The sequence below is a fragment of the Quercus suber genome, unplaced genomic scaffold, assembly GCF_002906115.3.
Source record: "Quercus suber isolate HL8 unplaced genomic scaffold, Cork oak 2.0 scaffold_38, whole genome shotgun sequence".
Taxonomy (NCBI): domain Eukaryota; kingdom Viridiplantae; phylum Streptophyta; class Magnoliopsida; order Fagales; family Fagaceae; genus Quercus; species Quercus suber.
The window spans coordinates 667,742-687,274 of record NW_027069503.1 but is presented as its reverse complement, the minus strand read 5'-3'; the positions used below and the strand labels follow the sequence as shown (position 1 = coordinate 687,274).

Sequence of the window (19,533 nt, the reverse complement as noted above, 5' to 3'; positions counted from 1 at the left end):
TGGGTGATGAATTCTTTGTGGCATTAAAGGCAGCCTTGTTGCCTTTCATTGGAGGGCCATGGGTGGGCAAGGGTGCATGTGCAAGTGTTCAACAGCAGATGGGACTAACACACACGTGGTGTTTCATGACATTAACTGTAATTTTAAATTAGGATGCTGGCATTTTTAACTTTGTTAATCATCTTAAAGCACTTTAATGGGCTCTTGTTAAACTAAGTCACATCTCTTCTGCATTCATTAATATAACAAAGGCTAGTCACAGTTCAAGTTAAAATTCCCCCCACAAACATGCACGCTGAATTGAAGGGGTTGTACAATCAAAATTTCAGATAAACGCTGAAGATAAATTACCTTATACAATCTCAAAAATGGTAAAGTTCCCTCAAATTAACATTTTCAATAAACTCTATATGCTATATTCTTAAGCTACATAAAAGTTGTCCTAGGAAGAAAAGATGCTAGACAGTTAACCATTAACTGGCTCAGCAGTCCCAGAATCATCTGAAAAATGAAAGAGGCAGTAGAAATTGATTCAACGAATGGCACATCAAATCCAAGAAAATTTTTGAGTCCCATCTGAAATGTAGCTGCATGGTATGAACAATGAGAACACGGTGAAGGCAGGAAAAGTAAGAATGAGCTAAAAAAGAAAGTGTTGGTGCATTTTAATATTAACTAGGAATTATATGTGTGTAAACCCTTCACATTAGAGTATCTACATCTTGATGCCTTATTAGTGTTGCCAAGGATGGATATATCCATAACCTTTTGTTGTAAATTTGTTACAATCATTTAGGTTTGGGATATCCGAACACAAAAGTTGAAACTAGATCTTCCAGGCCATGCAGATGAGGTATGCTATATATAAAAAATAATGACGTTTTATATAATTATTTTGTTTTGTTCTTTGGGCATTTTGATAATTGAGTTGGGATTTATTATATCACTAGCCGTGAACCTGCGCGTTACGTATGATAATTATTTTTATGGTAGTTTTATTAAATTTTTTTTATACAATTTAAACTAATTTAATAAAGAGTAATGTATTTTGTAATTATATTTTTGTTTATTATAAGAATAAACGTAAATGTAATATAGAAACAATCATAAATCATAAATTTAATAATATTTGTCGTACTAAAATGAAAAAAAATACAATTTTTCTCAAAAATTCAAAAGGCAAGTTAACAAAAATATTTATTTTTTAATAAAAGTTATTTATAACATCTTGTAAATTATTAAAAAGAATATAAAATTTGGAAATTATTCTTTTAGTTTTAGACAAAATTTCTCAAACTTATTTTTTCTGCCTACAATCCACAACACTGAAAAAAGTAACTAAAAAATTTAATAAAAATTAACTATGATTAATTGGACCAATTAGGAAAACAATTTATTGTTTATAATCTATTAAGGTTATTTCTTTGCAGAAATTGTAATTTCGTCCACCCAAAACATATTATCAAATAAACAATTATTAGCAAAATCTATGAAATAAATTTCTATATATGCATTGTTATAAAATAATAATAATAATAATTAAAGTAAAATTGTGAAAGATAAAATTTGTCTCTCATCCAATAATTTTTGTTTAGCCAACTTTTGCTTTTCTCTAAATAAATAGCATTATAGAGTACTTCTAATTCAATTATTAAGAGTACTTTGTCTACCACAAAGGATTAAAAAATAAACAAAAATGATTAAAGTCTCATAGTGTAACATCTAAATTGAGCACTATAAAAATCATGCTATCAAATTACAATAACTACCAAATTAAATTGTCCAAATTATGCTATGTAGTAGAATAATTTTATATTTTTATATTTAATCCTTTATAACGCAATATGATAACATTTAACAATTAAAGAAAGAGAAAAAAAAAAACAACCATTAAAAAAAAAAAAACTGAATTGCATTAACCTAAAGAATAACGCAATATGATAACATTTAACAATTAAAGAAAGAGAAAAAAAAAAACAACCATTAAAAAAAAAAAAACTGAATTGCATTAACCTAAAGTAGATTAAAGAATATAAAAAAATTATCAACCTAAAGCGAAGATGCAAGAAAAATAAAAAATAAAGATCCACCCAAAAATTTTGTGTGTGTGTGTGTGTGAGAGAGAGAGAGAGAGAGAGAACCTTTTTTTTTTTTTTTGTAAGAAAAAACTATGCATAAAATGAAAGAGACAGTGACAAATTTATGGTAAGAGGGTGTGAATAAGAAGAGACAAAAATAGAGAAAGATGAAGGGAAATATGAAGAATGATATTAATGTAAAGGGTAGTGGGGAGATGAGAAGATGAGGGAAGGAGAAAGGTTGGAGAAGTAGTGGGGAGATGAAAAGGTATAGAGGGAGAAATGTTGGAGAAATGTAAATATGAAATAAAAAAAATATTAAAAATAATTATAAGAAAATGGAAAGAAAAAAGATAATGACGTGGACACTGACATGGCTCAACGTGAGCACAGTAGCATTAAATGCTACTTTTGGCTTTTAGTAATATATAAATTATAAATAAATTGTTAAATTCATATCAAGTTATGTCACATTGTGGCTTCGTCACATAAAATGAGTCCTAAAACTTTTTTTTTCCTTCTGTTTCATTCTCAACACCGGTCCCCAACCCCAGGGCCTAAGTTTAACCAATAACTTAGCTCTCAAAATACCAACAGCCGAAAATAGAAGGCTAGATCTTGAGTCTAAGACTTAGCCAAATGCTGAAAACTTAGTCCATGATCATTTAAGTATCTCACTTTAGTTCACTGACCTGAAATATTTTGGTGCAAGCACCAATTGCTTGAGGTTATGACCATTCCCGGTCAGAAAGATGAATGGTAATATGATTGCATAAACATAGAAAGTACTTGAAACATGGCAATGATGTCTAGGTAATTAATTGAAGCTAAGCCTTCTCCTTTTCTTTGCAATTCATTTGGCAATAATGGACAAATTATAAACAGCATACAATTCATTTTCTTTGTCTCAACAAATTTAAAAGGATAATTTAGGAGAGTCATAGCTATAGATAACCTGCTATTTGAATTTTTGGTGGTTTGACTACAGGGCTGTTAGTGATATAGCAGAAGAACGAAGCTTCACACCATCATCCTCCCATTTAGAACTTGGGGCAGTTGCTCCAGCAATAATTGCCTACATATGAAAGGGAGACATTGGTTTACTTGATGAAATCATTAAACACCAAAATGAAAACAAAATCACTGGCATCATGGCTTTCTTGTGCAAATCAAAATCCTAATTTTTTATCAGAAAGTTCTTGGGCCTTTCAGTAGAATTCTAATGAGTTGATCAACTAATGGGCAATAGGCTCTTACAATATCCATCACAGGCACAAAAGCCTGGTATGTACCGGCTATATTTTTTTACAAACAAGCATTCTATCACTGAAAAGAAATAGTAACAAACCTTTCCACTGTTAACAGCAGTCATTAATGCTACATGCTGTTCATCTCTACCAAATTCATAGAAGTAATAAGTCCTGAAACAAGTATTTGAACACCAAACACGTACATTAGGAAATAAAAGTTCCAAATATTACATGCAAAGGCTTACAAGAAGTAGTGATTATATTTTAACATCCTGACCACTATAATTCATGGAGATACTGCTAGAAAGTGGATAGTAGAGTCTTAACGTAATCCAATTAAAAATATAAGCAAAATAGATCCTCTTATTGCTCATAACTGTAGGTATGGTGGAAAGGTGATAGAACTCGTGCTACATCAAGAATTTATTCTTCCACGATTACATATATAACAAAAAGTTTAATTTTCCTCTTAAGGCCCAACCTCTACTCTGATGGTATTAGATACCAATATTTTCTAACAGCCTGCCATCAAATCAGAAAACAAACTCACCTGAAACCTTCCTCTTCCTTTATGTTTATAGTTCTTGCAGCGTATAAAGTTGAACCACCTGCCACGCAGCATGACTAGCATTCAAAACCAAAACCAGAAAGAGCAGAGGAAGATAAGTGACTCAGGTAGTGGACAGGAAAAAGAATTCAGAGCATTTTTACCTGGAACAAAAATTTATGCTGCCTTCTTCAAAGAACCTAAATCAGTAACATCCTTGGCCTGTTCAAGTTATGAAAGATAAGGTAAGCTTCACAGGGAGTTTACTATGGGAAGTCATATATGGAAACCAAGAAGAATCTTATAATTTGAAAGCCTGATAGACCATAAACGATGGTCTCAGTTCCAAGTCATCAAACATGATGTGTAACTAGGGAAGCCAAAATGGAATTCAAATTATACTTGTCACTAATGGTGAGTACATTTCTTTTGTTTCTACACAAAATATATATAACTGAAAAAAGCCACCTCACACTTTGTTTAGATCTATTAAGCACAACTTCGTACATTACTATTCATAAGTTTGAATTTATATCAAAATATTAGTTCGTTAGATTAGCCAATGAATTAAATACATATAATATAATGTAGCGGTATTGGGCCTGGAGGTCCATTACACATGCTGTATAATGGACCTAAAGCCCATGCCAAAGACGAAATGTGTCCGAGAAGGGGTAAACGTTATTAGAAGGGATCATGTTAACAAACAAAGAAGTCAATTTAGATCGTGACGACTTAAGGGGTTGTGCCGAGATCAAGATTCACCTCAGTTGACCGAGGCCGTGACCTGTAGAGGTGATCTGCTATCCGAAGAAACGTCACAGAAGTACTTAATTGATGCAGATAAGCACTATGGAAGCTTAAGATATAGAAGGATCCTAAAGTATCCAGGGAAAAAGCTGCTATCTCCGTATTAAATGCTCTGTAGCTAACTCTCTAACCGCATTAATGTGGAAGTGATGCCTGGATAGTGGGTTTCAGCCTTACAGCTACTACATGAAAACTTATAGGAGGTGCTGATGGGACAAGTATCAAAATCCACCATTTGGCATGCATGTGGAAGATAGTGGCGGAAAGGAGAAAGAGTATAAAAGGAAGAAGAGGGAGAAAAGAAAGGGGATCGGAAAAGAAGGAAGAAAAACACTATAGCATTCAGGAACCAAACTTGTAACCCAGTCTGAAGATAATATAAAAAAACAGTACATCTCGGACTTTGCCGAGGATAATTTTTCTTCAATATAATCCTATTTCGTTTCATTCTCTTATCATCTGACTAATTCCAAAGTTTATTTGATTAACTACAGCCCAGTTCTCCAACCCATTTCTCTATAAATTTATTGTTTATGAGCTTTTTGGGCTTGAGCCATTCCATATAGTGGGCTACAAGTTCAAAACAGGTCCTTACATATAATAATTATTTATATTAGAGAAATTTATATGATTATTTTTATAAATTTTATATAATAAACTATTTTTATTTAAGTTAATTACTAATAGGATAAATACATTTATTTTGATTTGTTATATTAATTATGTTAAATGGAACATTAGTTATTTAAATATAATGAAATTTTAATTTCATTTTCTAAAATTTATATGAGAAACAATTAATTTGAAATATGGTGCTCTTACTCAAATGCAGTTTCTTTTGTAACCGTTTAAATAAGTCCAACAAAAAATATATATAAACACACAATCAAGACATAAAGAAAGTAACCAAGGGATATTTGCATTTTGATTTTATCAAATCAAACATTTTCATTTTTTTTTCTTTTTTTTGAAAATGATATTTGCATTCTTGGGTAGGTATGAAACTTGTGTATCTATATTAACCATTATATCATGCAATTTTTACATTTAACCATTATATTATGCAATTTTCAAATTTATAAAATAGAATGCAAATGATTATAGTTTTTTGTAAGGAAAATTATTGAAATATTGGAGGAAACTAATAATATAATGCAGGTTTATTGTAAGAAGTGCGTAGCTGAAAAGTGTTTTAAAATTGAAGATCAAATTATGAAAAGTCATTATCAATTAGAGGGGAGTAGCAAAATTTGTGAAGGAGTTTTCTAAAGCTAGTTTAGAAAGGGAGATATTAGTTGAAGATTGGCACAAAACGATTCTAAAAGAAAGAGGAGATAAGTTCTAGGGACTATTTTTAGAGGAGTAGATTGAAACATTCCTAGAACTAAAGAACCAAGTTAGGACATGATTTTGTGAAGGAACAAGTAAGATTGTTGGTGGAGGAGTTGGAGGAGAAAGCGATAGTGGCTGAGGAGTATGCAACCGAGGTGGCTGAGGAGCAAGCAACTTTGGTGGCTAGGATTCTGTGTTGCTTGAAGGGTAATTAAAGCTCACCTTGTGAAATTGCTACTTCTTATATATATGATTTTTCTCCCTTCATCTTCATTAAAATAGACGAAATTGTTGTTAATGTTTTTTGACAAGTGTTGGTTTTTTTTTTGTGTGTGTGTGTGTGTGTGTGTGTGTGTTTCTTGGATTGTTTTTCTTAGTTTTGGGTAACAAAGAGAGTGAAACTAGTGGGACTATTGTGGTTTGGTTTGAGGGTGAGAGATTGTTGGGAAGGAAAAGAAGAAGGGAAAGAGAGTTTGGAAGAGAGTTTGAGGTGAGGGAGTTAGAGATTGGTTCAATGGTAGATATTTACTAACACATTTTCCACACCCATAACTAAGCTCTTGAAACTATATCTTTTGCTAGACACACTATTTACCATATGTTAGAGGTTCTTGGAACTCTCATCAATTAGGTTTTTTATTTTTATTTTTTTTAATAGTTATATTTGATCAATCACCCCTTAAAATCTTTTTGGTCCGTTTAAAATATTTACTCCTCACACATCACCATTGCCCTATTCAGGTAAGAAGTGAACACAAGGGCAAACTTGAATTTTTTTTTTTTAAGAAACAAACACACACAAGCTATTAAGTAATTTAAAAATAAAAATTCTGATCCTAGGCTGATTACAAACTTGAGTTAACCAAATTCCGTTTTGTTCCAACTTCTAAGGTTTCCTAGAAGAGTCGCCATTACTTTTGAAACTGGCTTTTTGTTTGAATCAACTTTTGTTTGATAAATATATATTTCTCAGATGAATTGATTTTTAAATTAAGGTATCTTTAATTTAATTAAAATGATCAAAAAACTAATTGTATATAGGAGTCAAACTCTTTGGAATTTTCTTGTGCATTTTAACTTTCAAGTTTTCCAAGAAAAAGAAAAACGGTACTCAAGATGGGCAAGGGAGCTATGACAATTTGATCATATTTGAATGAATTATGGTTATACTTCTTGTTGTTGTTGTAGTACAAGAAGATGATCAACTTCGGCTTCCTAGTTTTCCTTCCTATCACTCACCTTGTCTCACTTTCGGTACACTTGCTCATTGCCATGACAATCCTCCCTCGTACAGAAGAACAGAATTGCAGAAACCACTATGAAAATAAACGTTATGAAATCCTATATCCTGATACCTATAAACTTTGTTACAAAATTTGTATACCGTCTCATGTGTACTTCATAGGATCCTTTTTGTATATGTATTTAAGAAGAACTGGAGTATTCTCAATAATCAAGAGTCTTATAGTTCAATTAGTTGGCATCTTATAGTGTTTCCAACGAAAATATCTAAAGCTAAATTCACTTCTTCCCTATTGTAACTATCGAATTATAAATAATAAAAAAAAATAACTTTTTGTTTTTGTTTGTTTTTTTTTTTGGTTTCATTTGATTAGCAAGAAAGGTTTCTTATGAATTAATTATTTTAGTCACTAACTTAATTTAAGATTTTTTTTATACCTAATTTCTATAAAAGAAAAAAAAAATTAGAGGCATATATTCCTTATGTCACAAATTATTATGTAGTTTAGCATGTATTGCATGGTTATACTAATATGTTACTAGTTTAATCACTAGATAAACAATGGTATTTTTTTCTAATACAACTTACTCATTTAACATCTAATAATAATATAATAAATTTGAGAAGGTTATTTAATGATAATTATCATATTAATAACATTCCCCTAAAAAAAACACATTAATAACATGTATTACTCATATTATGATTGCTTTAAAAGAGAGGAAATGAGGGAGAGTAATGATATATTAACACAAACTATTTTGCAACATTTTTACAGATTGTTAAAGTGGCAAATTCTTACTGATTTTTTGGGTCCACTACTAATATCACATTTTTACTTACTAATAATCACATGTTATATTAGTAGTTTGCAAAAAATAAAGGGATGCAAAATAGTTTGTGGCTTTGGCATTTTTCCAATAAGGAATGGACCCAAAAAAAAAAAAAAAAAAAACACATTTTAAATATATATTTACTTAGACTTTAACCATGTCACCATTAGGAAGTTTAACTGAAATCTGAACAGAGGAAGTGATAGAAGTAAAGAAATGGATGGAATGTACCATGTGGTCTGTTGCACCACTGTCAAGAATCCAGTCAGATGGACTGATGTGAGAAGTGTTGACACCAGAAGAAAAAACTGAATGTTCAAGGGAAGGAGAAAAACAAATACCTGAAATGTTTTGGGCTTGGGAATCCAATGAAGTTTGAGAAGGCTGAGTAATGATGGTGGCAGCTTGGTGAGCATTATCCAAACACATTTCTGGTGGTGCTTGAGTGCCAAAGTGACATTGGGAGTTCAATAGCCCAATCAGTTGCTGATATTGAACCTTGGTGAGTGCAACAGGTTCACTAGTATGATCTTCAGCATTGGTTACATTGTTTGCAAAAAACTGACCAGGTTGACTACCTTTGTTCTTGAATTTATACCCAGGAGGGTATCCATGTAGTTTATAACATTTATCAACTACATGTCCCATGGCTCCACAATGAGTACACTGAGGTTTGCCATTCTTGTATTTAACAAAGTTCTTGATGTTCCCAGATTTCGACCCAAAAGCTGCTAAAGCTGATGAGGCATCAACCAAGATTTTCTTCCTAGCACCCACCTTTCTCTGCTTCTCATCTTGAAGCAAAAGAGAGAATACTTTACTAAGAGGAGGTAAAGGCTCCAGAAGAAGAATTTGGCCTCTGACAGCAGCATATGTCTCATTCAGCCCCATCAGAAAGGACATAGTACAATCCTCAACTTGATGACCACATGTACATGTTCTATAATCCGAAAATTCATCCCAAAGTCCCTTGAATTTTGTGTAGTAAGCATTGATGGTCAAGTCTTCCTGTGTCAAAGAACTAATTTCTTTCCTTAAGTCAAAAACTGTAGGTCCATTCCCTTGCCCAAACCTGTATTGTAAGTCAAGCCATACATCCCTGGCAGTCTTGAAGTAAACAATGCTTGATTGCAACTCCTTAGAAACTGAATTAAACAACCAGGCTAGTATAGTGCTGTTGCATTTACACCAGGCTGTGTAATGTGGGTGATCAGATTGAGGTTTAGGGATAGAACCATCAACAAAACCCAATTTCGTTTTGGCATCTAAAGAGATGAGAATGACCCTACTCCAGGTGTTATAGTTCTCTTCAGTGAGAAGTTGAACCACCAAAGAAATACCTGGATTATCTCCATTAGAGAGAAAATAAGGACTAGATGTGCTTTCCCAAGGCTGTGTAGTGGGAGCAGTAGCACTAGCTGTACTCTCAGTCATACTATATGCAGATTATCGAAGGGAAAAGATGAAGACTCAAAGTTCCTAATCAAGAACTGATTATGAAAATCAAGGAAATCAAGAATTGATTTTCTACAGAATCTTTCAAGAAGCAAGAAATGGATTCTGTGAATGAGATAAGAATGAAGAGACTCTAAATTCGAAGAAGGAAAAATGAAACCCTAAAACTTGAAGATTTCAATTTCAATTATGAACCGAAGAATGAAGATCAAGATTCCAACAGATTAATGAAATCAAGACCTAGGTGATGATGATTTTAATGCAAGAATCAACAGAAATAATGAGACAAATTTCTAGTTGATCTGAAAAAAGCACTAAAAATCAAGAAGAAAACACAATTGAACTATGAAGAATCAGAGAATACCAGAATGAGATGATCTCTGAACTAGTTCGTGCTTTGATACCATGTTGATTTTACACAAGCTCCGAAGGTTCATCAATGGAGGAGTGTAAACAGATTGAGAGAGAAAGGAATTGAATAACACTGAACTTGTATGAAATGAATTCCGTATATTAAGCTTAGCATACTCTGTTCTTTATATAGTGAGAACAGAGGCAAGAAAGGGAGAAACAGAAAAATAACTAACTAAGCATCCAATGACTGCTGTACACATGTAATAAGCTTTGTAACTAACTGACCTATCTGTAGACTATAAACGGCAGTCGTTTCATGACCATTTATTCTATCCTACAGCTATGCAATTGTAGTTTACTTCTATATACAAAACTTACAAGTAACAGATACAAAGTTCATACAAATCATTAACACTATGCAAATTACAATCATGAAATATCTCAATATTTTTTTCGATGGAATACTTATGTGTTTAAGAAGAATTATAGTTTTGTCAATAGTCAAGAGCCTTATAGTAAGGGTGGCAATTCGTGTTTGCGTGTCGGATTTGTGTTGGGTTAAGCTATAAGTATTATGTTATATGGGTCAAATATCGAAGGTTAAATTCTCCTCTCTCCTGTTGTAACTATTGAATTTTAAATAATAATAAAATAATGACTTTTTTCCTCTCTTTTTTCACTAACTTAATTTAAGATCAATTTAAAAAAAAAAAGTAATTTCTATAAAAGAAAAAAAAAAAATAGAGGCATATATTCCTTAAGTCACAACTTATTCTGTAGTTTACCATGCATTGCATGGTTATACTAATGTGTTACTAGTTTAATAACTAAATAAATGATGGTACTTTTTCTGATACAACTTACTCATTTAACATCTAATAATAATATAATAAATTAGAGAAGGATATTTAATGATAATTAACACATTAATAACATTCCCCTAAAAAAAACACATTAATAACATGTATTATTCATATTATGATTGCTTCAAACGAGAGGAAATGAGGGAGAGTAATGCTATACCAACACAAATTATTTTAAAATATTTTTACAAACCATTAAAGTGGCAAATTCTTACTGGTTTTCCAGGTCCATCACTAATATCATCAAATTTTTACTTACCAATAATCACATGGTCCGTTTAAATTGAGGGGGAGGGAGAGGGAGTAGTGTAGAGTAGAGTAAAATTAGTCCAAAATCAGCCTATTTTCAGTTAACTTTACTCCCCTTCACTCCTCCTCCCTCCCCCCTCAATCCAAACGGACCCCTAAAGATGGTTTGTTGATAATGGTCACATTGATTGCAGATGATAATTTAACTATTTCTTTTTTCCTTGCAAATATAATTCCATCTAGGTACAAATAAATATTTTATGATCTAAGATAGTTTCTTCTCTTATTGAGTCCCTCCCCCCTCAATCCAAATAGACCCTTAAAGATGGCTTGTTGATAATGTTCACATTGATTGTAGATGATAATTTAACTATTTCTTTTTTCCTTGCAACTATAATTCCATCTAGGTACAAATAAATATTCTATGATCTAAGATAGTTTCTTCTCTTATTGAGTTCTTATTTGAAAATCAGGACAAAAAACCAAAACCCTAAACCCACCTGTATATATCTTTAATTCGGTTGCAATGATTTGAAAATTGTATAAACATATGAATTAGGTTTAATTAAGTTACATATATGTAATTTTAACATTCAGTTGCTTTAAGGATTTAGCATCCGTGTTAAGCTTAGAAAGAACAGGATGTCCAATTGTAAGATTAAGAAACTATCAATTAAATTAAAAAATATTTAAGCTGTATAACTCAATAAAAAATTAATACAAAATTCAACTTAGTTATGTTAAAAACATGAAATTAACATTTCCATACTATGGTTTTGGAGGCTCAGCTTGCATTGAACCACATCTTTATTAACAGACATCTCGGCTTAATAGCAAATTCAGATGGGTGATTTAAACAACAACGTATTTCACTCATCGCATTTAATATTTGCTGCATGTAAAATTCGTGCTAAATACAATGGTGACCTGATTTTTTTTTTTTTTTTAAAGAAAGTGAATTTTCGAAAGAACACATTGTTATATAGCATGTAAGAAGAAAATGACGTCTTGAATGTAAAGTCACTTCTTTCTCTTCTTTCACTCCTCCCCCTGTTGTCCTATATTAATTATTGGGTTTTAGGTCAACAAATCTCATGAAATAGTAATCTAAATTGAGTTAAAAGTGGGTATCAAATGCTCAAGATTTAAAGGTTCAAGATATAGCTATAAGAAGTCCTTCATTCAAGAGTTGGATTGCCTTTTGATTGATACTCGATCGGTCGAATCTAGACTTTCCAATACCTTTCACTTACTGTTCAATCAATGAAAAAAGGATTATTGACTTACGTTCGACTACTACTCGATCAATTGAAAATCTTGAAATTACAATGTGACGTGATTTCATTGAAGTCAGTTGCTACCTAGGTTTCGTGCCCTACATACAATATAAAAGACATCTTATGAGCATTCATTCATAGATCGACTGTTTTTGTGCATTACATTGAAGAAAAACTGAAACCTAAATTGATCAACTCACGAGTTCAATAGTCGATATCCACAACGGAGTTGCTACCTTTCGGTGATCAAGAGCTGAAACCACAAAACCTACAATCCTAATGTACTGTTGTGGAGTTCAAATCTTCAAGAAGAGTCCTTACTCCTTAGGGTCAATCAAAGGGTCTAATTTTAATAGCAGATGAGGTTTGTGAAAAAGGATTCATGCATGAAGAATTTAGAAGTTCTAGAGATATTGTTGGGTCACTTCAGTAAATTAAGCTATTGAGTAGTGACTAGGGCCAATGGTTTGAACTACATTGTAAAACTTCTCTCCTATAGTTGATTGCATTATTTGGGAGAGGTACACTTGTAGTGGTTTTTTCTTTGCCGTGTTCTCCATCAATTTTTCACATTTTCATCAAATTTGTGTGTTCATGTACTTGTTTTTTTAAATTCCAAATTTGGTATTCATGGCGGTTGTAATTAACTATTTTAAGTTGTATTCACATAACCGGCTTAAATTAATTAATTAATTATTAATTAATTCGTATAATTAACAAAGGGATCTAAAGATCTTTTTCCGTTAATCTTAAGTTTGCTAGAGATAAATTTATCTCCTTAAAGTGTTGACACGTGCCATTTAACTTTCCTTTTGCCCATAACTGCTAAATATATACATTTTTTTTTTTAGAATGATATATATTTACATTTAATTCCCATTCAAGGTATATAATCTTTTAAAGCGGTTACCAACCTTGTATCTCTATATATTAGGAGGATTTAGAAAGTTAATTATGATTTCAAAAAATGTTTAAGATACCCCTAATCTAATTAGATAATCCTTATTCTTAAAAAATAAAAAAATAGGGTTAAAATTGTAATTCAACAAAATTTCAAAAAAAAAAAAACTACAAGAAAAACTTTTCTCCTAAAAATTAGCACACTCTCTATTTAAATATATTTCATGCACGTTTAATACATTTTTTTTCCTAAAAGCTAGCACACACTAAACTAGTAGTTTACTCCATTTCAATTCCTAAATTTTAGTTTCTTAAAAATCCATTTCTGTGTAATCTCACTAACAATAGGTAAATTCAAATTGAAAAATTAAATTAAACTCAAAATAGGAAAGAGCTCCATTGCATGTGCAGAGTGCGTGTGATGTATTAATTATTCAGCAAAAATAAAAATAAAATAAAAGCCCATGTGTATTAATTAGATAATATGTCACAATTATTAATAAAACGTGAGTGGTCATATAGGTGTATCTCTTATATAAATCACAAACCTTAGGAGTAAAGTGTCAATTTATTTATTTATTTTTATGAAAAATAGAATTCTACTCTAACTTAATTTAAGTATATATGAGTGTGAATCTCCTTCTTAGAACCTTGAACTTCGACTCTTACCCCCCATTCTACAAAAAATTGTATTTATAGAGTGACCATCATGCCAATGGTGTGCGGTAGTGTAAACTATCAAATATTAATCTGGTGATGCACCATCCTTTTTGATATGCCAATATTGACAAGACTATTTTGTTGGGTCTTTACCAAGATCATATGCATGTGTGGGTTTTATGGGCATGTTTTGTTCGATGCAATGTGGACTTCTAATACATGCACCTCGCCTTTAATCCAACTACGAAAGAGACCTTGGTAATATTACCACCTTGCTATACATCACCATAGACCTTGTTACCACTTGTTTGAGAGATAATACTGTAGGGAGACCCTAATTGAGTCCTTAATATAAGACGAATTCTACTTCCACAACACTTTCATAACAAATCCTAAGTAGCAATTTGTTATTAGTTATAATAAGTATCTACCATTGATATCACTTTTTTATCCCACCGACAATAGCCTGCCACTTAAGATTTGTAGTAAAAATATTGTAGGCCTAACATTTCTTCTAACACAATACATATAAGACCACTTAATCCAAAAGATTAAACTTATGGGTTTTGGACCAATTATATTTTGTTTTCCTCATCTCTTTTACTTTTCCTCTATCTGAGGTTTGTATACCCCACCGTTACCCAATGCAAAATATGTAATCACAAATTCTTTTAGCAATCTTACACGAATTCCGATCCCAAAATAGTGGGCTTTACTGATCAAACCTAAATCATTGGTCCGTCACAATAAGTACCTTTCTTAGTACCATCTTGATTATACACGCAAAAATGGTGATCGTGGTGAGAAAATATTTTCTTTCTAGTGCTTTCTTTTTCTTGATTAAATTATTTATATACATGTGAAGGTTCCTATCCGTGAGTAAGACAATTCATATATAAAAATGCCATTTATTCCATATGGAGGACTTTGATAATTGATAGCACTTGTGAGAGAGTGCTACACTTTGGAAAAGTTCTTTCATTGAAAACAAGATGCACATAATGTGACAGAATTTCATTCCATAAATATAAGTTAATGGGCTTGAGTGGTCCAACAAAATTATGAACACATTGCTTTTGTTCTACTGTACTTCTACTCCTCATGGGAATTAGTCACACATGAATGAAACTCCCATAACTCATAAAATCCAACCCGAATCCAAGCCCAAAATAGCCTACAGGTAGGTGCATGGTGAGTGGTCCATAATATTTGAAAGAGAATTATTATGTTCATAACATTTTTCGTAACAAATTTTAAGTAGTAGATTATTTCTCTTTCTTATTAGAAGGCAATAAAGTAATTTCAGTAGTGGGTTCAGATTAAAACCAGTAATAACTTATTACCTAAAATTTATTATTAAAATATTGTAAAAATATTGTAGATTTAAAACTCTTCTACTTGAAATTCTAGATCTGATTTTGTTTGCTCTTAAATTTTAGACAAATCTATGCAGTCACAGTTGTTCATTTACAACTTCTAACAAGCTGGATTATTCCTCAGATTACCATTCTTTCCTATCCAAACTTTATTAGTCAAGCTTGTTGTTAATAATCCTTAATTAGATGTCTCGAACTTAAATTCAACCCATCAGTACTCTTAAATTCATTGTTTTTTCTGTATGCTTGGAACAATAGCAGCATATACCAATGCTATAAATCAACATAGCAAATCCATGTTATGTCACCCAATTTTTTGGAATCAAAACACATGCTAGATCTCCCAAAAAGTGGCCCCTTCAATTAAAATCACAAATTTCCCACATGTAATCACATGATGGGTATGGCATGCCACCATCACCATAATGTTACAATAAATCGCCAGAAAACCCCAAATTTTTATCAACAAAAAGACACTGATCCACATTGTTCCACCTATGTTCCCTCTTTCACAAGTTGAGTTTTTGAAATTAATAATAATAATAACAATGATTACCCAACTCAAAATCACAAACTTTTAATCAAAAAAGAACTCAAACCCACTAAAAGAGACTTGTCGGTCATTATTTAAATTTATGAGGGTGTTTTGGTCAATCAAAATGCCAACCAATTAACGACCACTGTACCTGTTTTTTATTTTTATTTTTATATATAGACTAGTGCTAATAAACCTTTTATAGCCCAAATTATTCAACATCAAAATTCAAACACAGAGAGCACTAAATTCTACTTGAAATTCTAGATCTGATTTTGTTTGCTCTTAAATTTTAGACAAATCTATGCAGTCACAGTTGTTCATTTACAACTTCTAACAAGCTGGATTATTCCTCAGATTACCATTCTTTCCTATCCAAACTTTATTAGTCAAGCTTGTTGTTAATAATCCTTAATTAGATGTCTCGAACTTAAATTCAACCCATCAGTACTCTTAAATTCATTGTTTTTTCTGTATGCTTGGAACAATAGCAGCATATACCAATGCTATAAATCAACATAGCAAATCCATGTTATGTCACCCAATTTTTTGGAATCAAAACACATGCTAGATCTCCCAAAAAGTGGCCCCTTCAATTAAAATCACAAATTTCCCACATGTAATCACATGATGGGTATGGCATGCCACCATCACCATAATGTTACAATAAATCGCCAGAAAACCCCAAATTTTTATCAACAAAAAGACACTGATCCACATTGTTCCACCTATGTTCCCTCTTTCACAAGTTGAGTTTTTGAAATTAATAATAATAATAACAATGATTACCCAACTCAAAATCACAAACTTTTAATCAAAAAAGAACTCAAACCCACTAAAAGAGACTTGTCGGTCATTATTTAAATTTATGAGGGTGTTTTGGTCAATCAAAATACCAACCAATTAACGACCACTGTACCTGTTTTTTATTTTTATTTTTATATATAGACTAGTGCTAATAAACCTTTTATAGCCCAAATTATTCAACATCAAAATTCAAACACAGAGAGCACTAAAAGTTGCAAAACAATGGCTGAGTTAGAGAACCCAAATCTGATGCCAAAGCTCATAACTTTTCTCTCTTCTCTTCTCCAAAAAGTGGCCGATTCGAACGATCTCAACCGTCAATTCCAGCCCCAGAAAATCTCTGTCTTTCATGGCTTATCTCGACCAACCATCTCAATTCAAAGCTACCTAGAGAGAATTTTCAAGTATGCAAATTGTAGCCCTTCCTGTTACATTGTTGCATATGTTTATCTTGATCGATTTTCTCAAAGCCAACCCGCTTTGCCCGTCAATTCCTTCAACGTTCATCGTCTACTAATCACAAGTGTCATGGTGGCTGCAAAATTCATGGATGATATGTAAGTGTTATAGTTTTGAAGTCAATAATATTGGATGCAGAATTTCAATTCCTTGCTTTTAATTTTCTTGAAACTTAATATTGTATGTAACTTAACGTTTGAAATGAAGTGACAACTTTAAATTCTTGCCTTTTCTTATTTGGCTTTCAAGTTTGTTTTTTTTTGTTAATATAGGTTCTACTAACTAGTTTTAGAGCATGTTTCATAGAGGTATAAAATTGTGAAATTCAGCATTTCCTTTATCTGTTTGACCTGATGCTAGAATTGTAGCTTGCTGTTTTCTTTTCTGGGTTTGCTGTATTTGAATGTTTTTCTTTGCAAATAATTGAAACTCTGAAAAGTCTCTGATATTAAATTTTGGTTTTCTATATCCTGCAAAGGTTGTATTCACTTTTTTTGTAAAATCACAATCACTGGGCATTCTTTGTCGAAGATTAATGCTTCCACGTGTAGATACAAATGGGTATAGCCATGTGAAACCCTGGATCTTTTAATATTGCCAGCCAAGAAGCATGTGATTCCAGCGAAGTTATATAAATAATTTGATTTGAGGTCAATGAACCAATATATATATATATATATATATTTTAAAAAAAAAAAATCTTGCCTTTTCTTATTTGGCTTTCAAGTTTTTTTTTTTTTGTTAATATAGGTTCTACTAGCTAGTTTTAGAGCATGTTTCATAGAGGTATAAAATTGTGAAATTCAGCATTTCCTTTATCTGTTTGACCTGATGCTAGAATTGTAGCTTGCTGTTTTCTTTTCTGGGTTTGCTGTATTTGAATGTTTTTCTTTGCAAATAATTGAAACTCTGAAAAGTCTCTGATATTGAATTTTGGTTTTCTATATCCTGCAAAGGTTGTATTCACTTTTTTTGTAAAATCACAATCACTGGACATTCTTTGTCGAAGATTAATGCTTCCACGTGTAGATACAAATGGGTACAGCCATGTGAAACCCTGGATCTTTTACATATTGCCAGCCAAGAAGCATGTGATTCCAGCGAAGTTATATAAATAATTTGATTTGAGGTCAATGAACCAATATATATATATATATATTAAAAAAAAAAAATTGGCCTTGCTTAGTTTCCTATTTTCACTTAATTTAAATGCCTATACTGCAAAATTCATTTTGGTAATTATGTAACTGGATATTTTCTTCCACAATCATGTCCTAATGTTCTGTTTTTTGTTTATGGTTTGAAATTTTCAGTTACTACAACAATGCATACTATGCAAAAGTTGGAGGAATCAGCACAATAGAAATGAACTTTCTTGAAGTAGATTTCCTATTTGGTTTGGGCTTCAGATTAAATGTGACCCCCAACACCTTCCACATCTACTGCTCCTACCTCCAAAGAGAGATGATGATGCAACAACCACCTCTTAATCTAGCAGAGTCATCTATAAATCTAGGAAAATCACTCAAACTCCATTTGTGCTTCAATGAGGATGAGCCCTCTCATCAACAGCAACAATTAGCTGTGTAATTAAGCTTTTAATGCACATCTCAAAAATGCAGTTAGATATAGAAGTAGTAACATTGTCCTCTATCTCATTAAGCTTATGATATTTGTGTACCAAACTTGCTTTTGATGTTTTTTGGTCTTACCTTTATTGGACTTTGGAATTGAAGTTATTTTGGAATGTACATATGGGAGTTTCTTCTTTACAGTCTGGCTATCAAAGTCTCAAGGGTCATTAAATTTTTTTAAAATTGTTATGTGGTGGATACTTGCTCTTATCTACGCTAGGATTCTCCTACTTTTTGGGTTGTCACTCTTAAGTTTCAGAGGAGGCATAAATAATAGGCTTATACTTGGAGACAACTTGGATTTTGTGTAGGAAAAATGTGTGGTGAGTGGTGAGTGGTGAGTGTAGAAGCTAGTTTGGTGTTATGGGTGGGTCATGGGATGAGAACGACAGTAATGTACGCAAAGAGGACTATTTTGTTGGGGTTATATATTTTTTGTAGTGAAGACAGTTTGTTCTGTTTCACAGTTGTACAGATTCTTGAAAAGGGAACAAAGAGCATGTGTAATCATGGACAGCTAGGAGAGAGAGAGAGAGAGAGAGAGAGATAGAGACTGGTAAACTTGGATTGGCCTTGCCTATCTGGACCTTTATAATTTGACCCAAAGTTTCTATCAAACTACGCCAAGTTTTGGGCTGGCGCATCAATTCCAGGCCCAAATCCTAAAAGACAGAAATGCCATGGGAAAAAAGCCCTTTCACTAAACTCATGATCTTTTGAAAAAGAGCCTTCATTTTTTAAAGATGAATTCTACAATGCACACTTTTTTTTCCCCTCTCTTTATATATATATATATATATACATATATATATATATATAATAGTGATCCTTCTAAAATATCATTTTATATAGTAATAGTGATACAACTTTT

At 31.9% G+C, this 19,533-nt stretch overlaps 2 protein-coding genes across 2 annotated transcripts; one reads left to right on the top strand and one right to left on the bottom strand.

Annotated features, from left to right (window-relative positions):
- Window positions 1–3,060: 3,060 nt before the first annotated feature.
- Window positions 3,061–9,527, bottom strand: LOC112001711 (uncharacterized). Its single transcript, XM_065771029.1, has 4 exons — window positions 8,325–9,527; window positions 3,879–3,952; window positions 3,427–3,499; window positions 3,061–3,153 (listed from the first exon to the last, which is right to left on the bottom strand). The coding sequence occupies exons 1-4, from the start codon at window positions 9,525–9,527 to the stop codon at window positions 3,061–3,063; spliced, it is 1,443 nt and encodes a 480-aa protein (XP_065627101.1).
- Window positions 9,528–16,722: 7,195 nt separating this feature from the next.
- On the top strand, window positions 16,723–18,802 carry LOC112001716 (cyclin-U4-1). The gene is made up of 2 exons (XM_024033894.2): window positions 16,723–17,126; window positions 18,342–18,802. The coding sequence occupies exons 1-2, from the start codon at window positions 16,792–16,794 to the stop codon at window positions 18,616–18,618; spliced, it is 612 nt and encodes a 203-aa protein (XP_023889662.1). The 5' UTR covers window positions 16,723–16,791; the 3' UTR covers window positions 18,619–18,802.
- Window positions 18,803–19,533: the final 731 nt, after the last annotated feature.

Excerpts from the sequence above, each read along its gene's own strand:
- LOC112001711 (XM_065771029.1), bottom strand. The coding sequence starts at position 9,527 with ATGACTGAGAGTACAGCTAGTGCTACTGCTCCCACTACACAGCCTTGG. Across the intron at positions 3,500-3,878 it reads AAGGAAGAGGAAGGTTTCAG|GACTTATTACTTCTATGAAT; the intron begins GTGAGTTTGTTT and ends TACTTGTTTCAG. Across the intron at positions 3,154-3,426 it reads CTGCTGTTAACAGTGGAAAG|GCAATTATTGCTGGAGCAAC; the intron begins GTTTGTTACTAT and ends TTTCATATGTAG.
- LOC112001716 (XM_024033894.2), top strand. The coding sequence starts at position 16,792 with ATGGCTGAGTTAGAGAACCCAAATCTGATGCCAAAGCTCATAACTTTT. Across the intron at positions 17,127-18,341 it reads GCAAAATTCATGGATGATAT|TTACTACAACAATGCATACT; the intron begins GTAAGTGTTATA and ends TGAAATTTTCAG.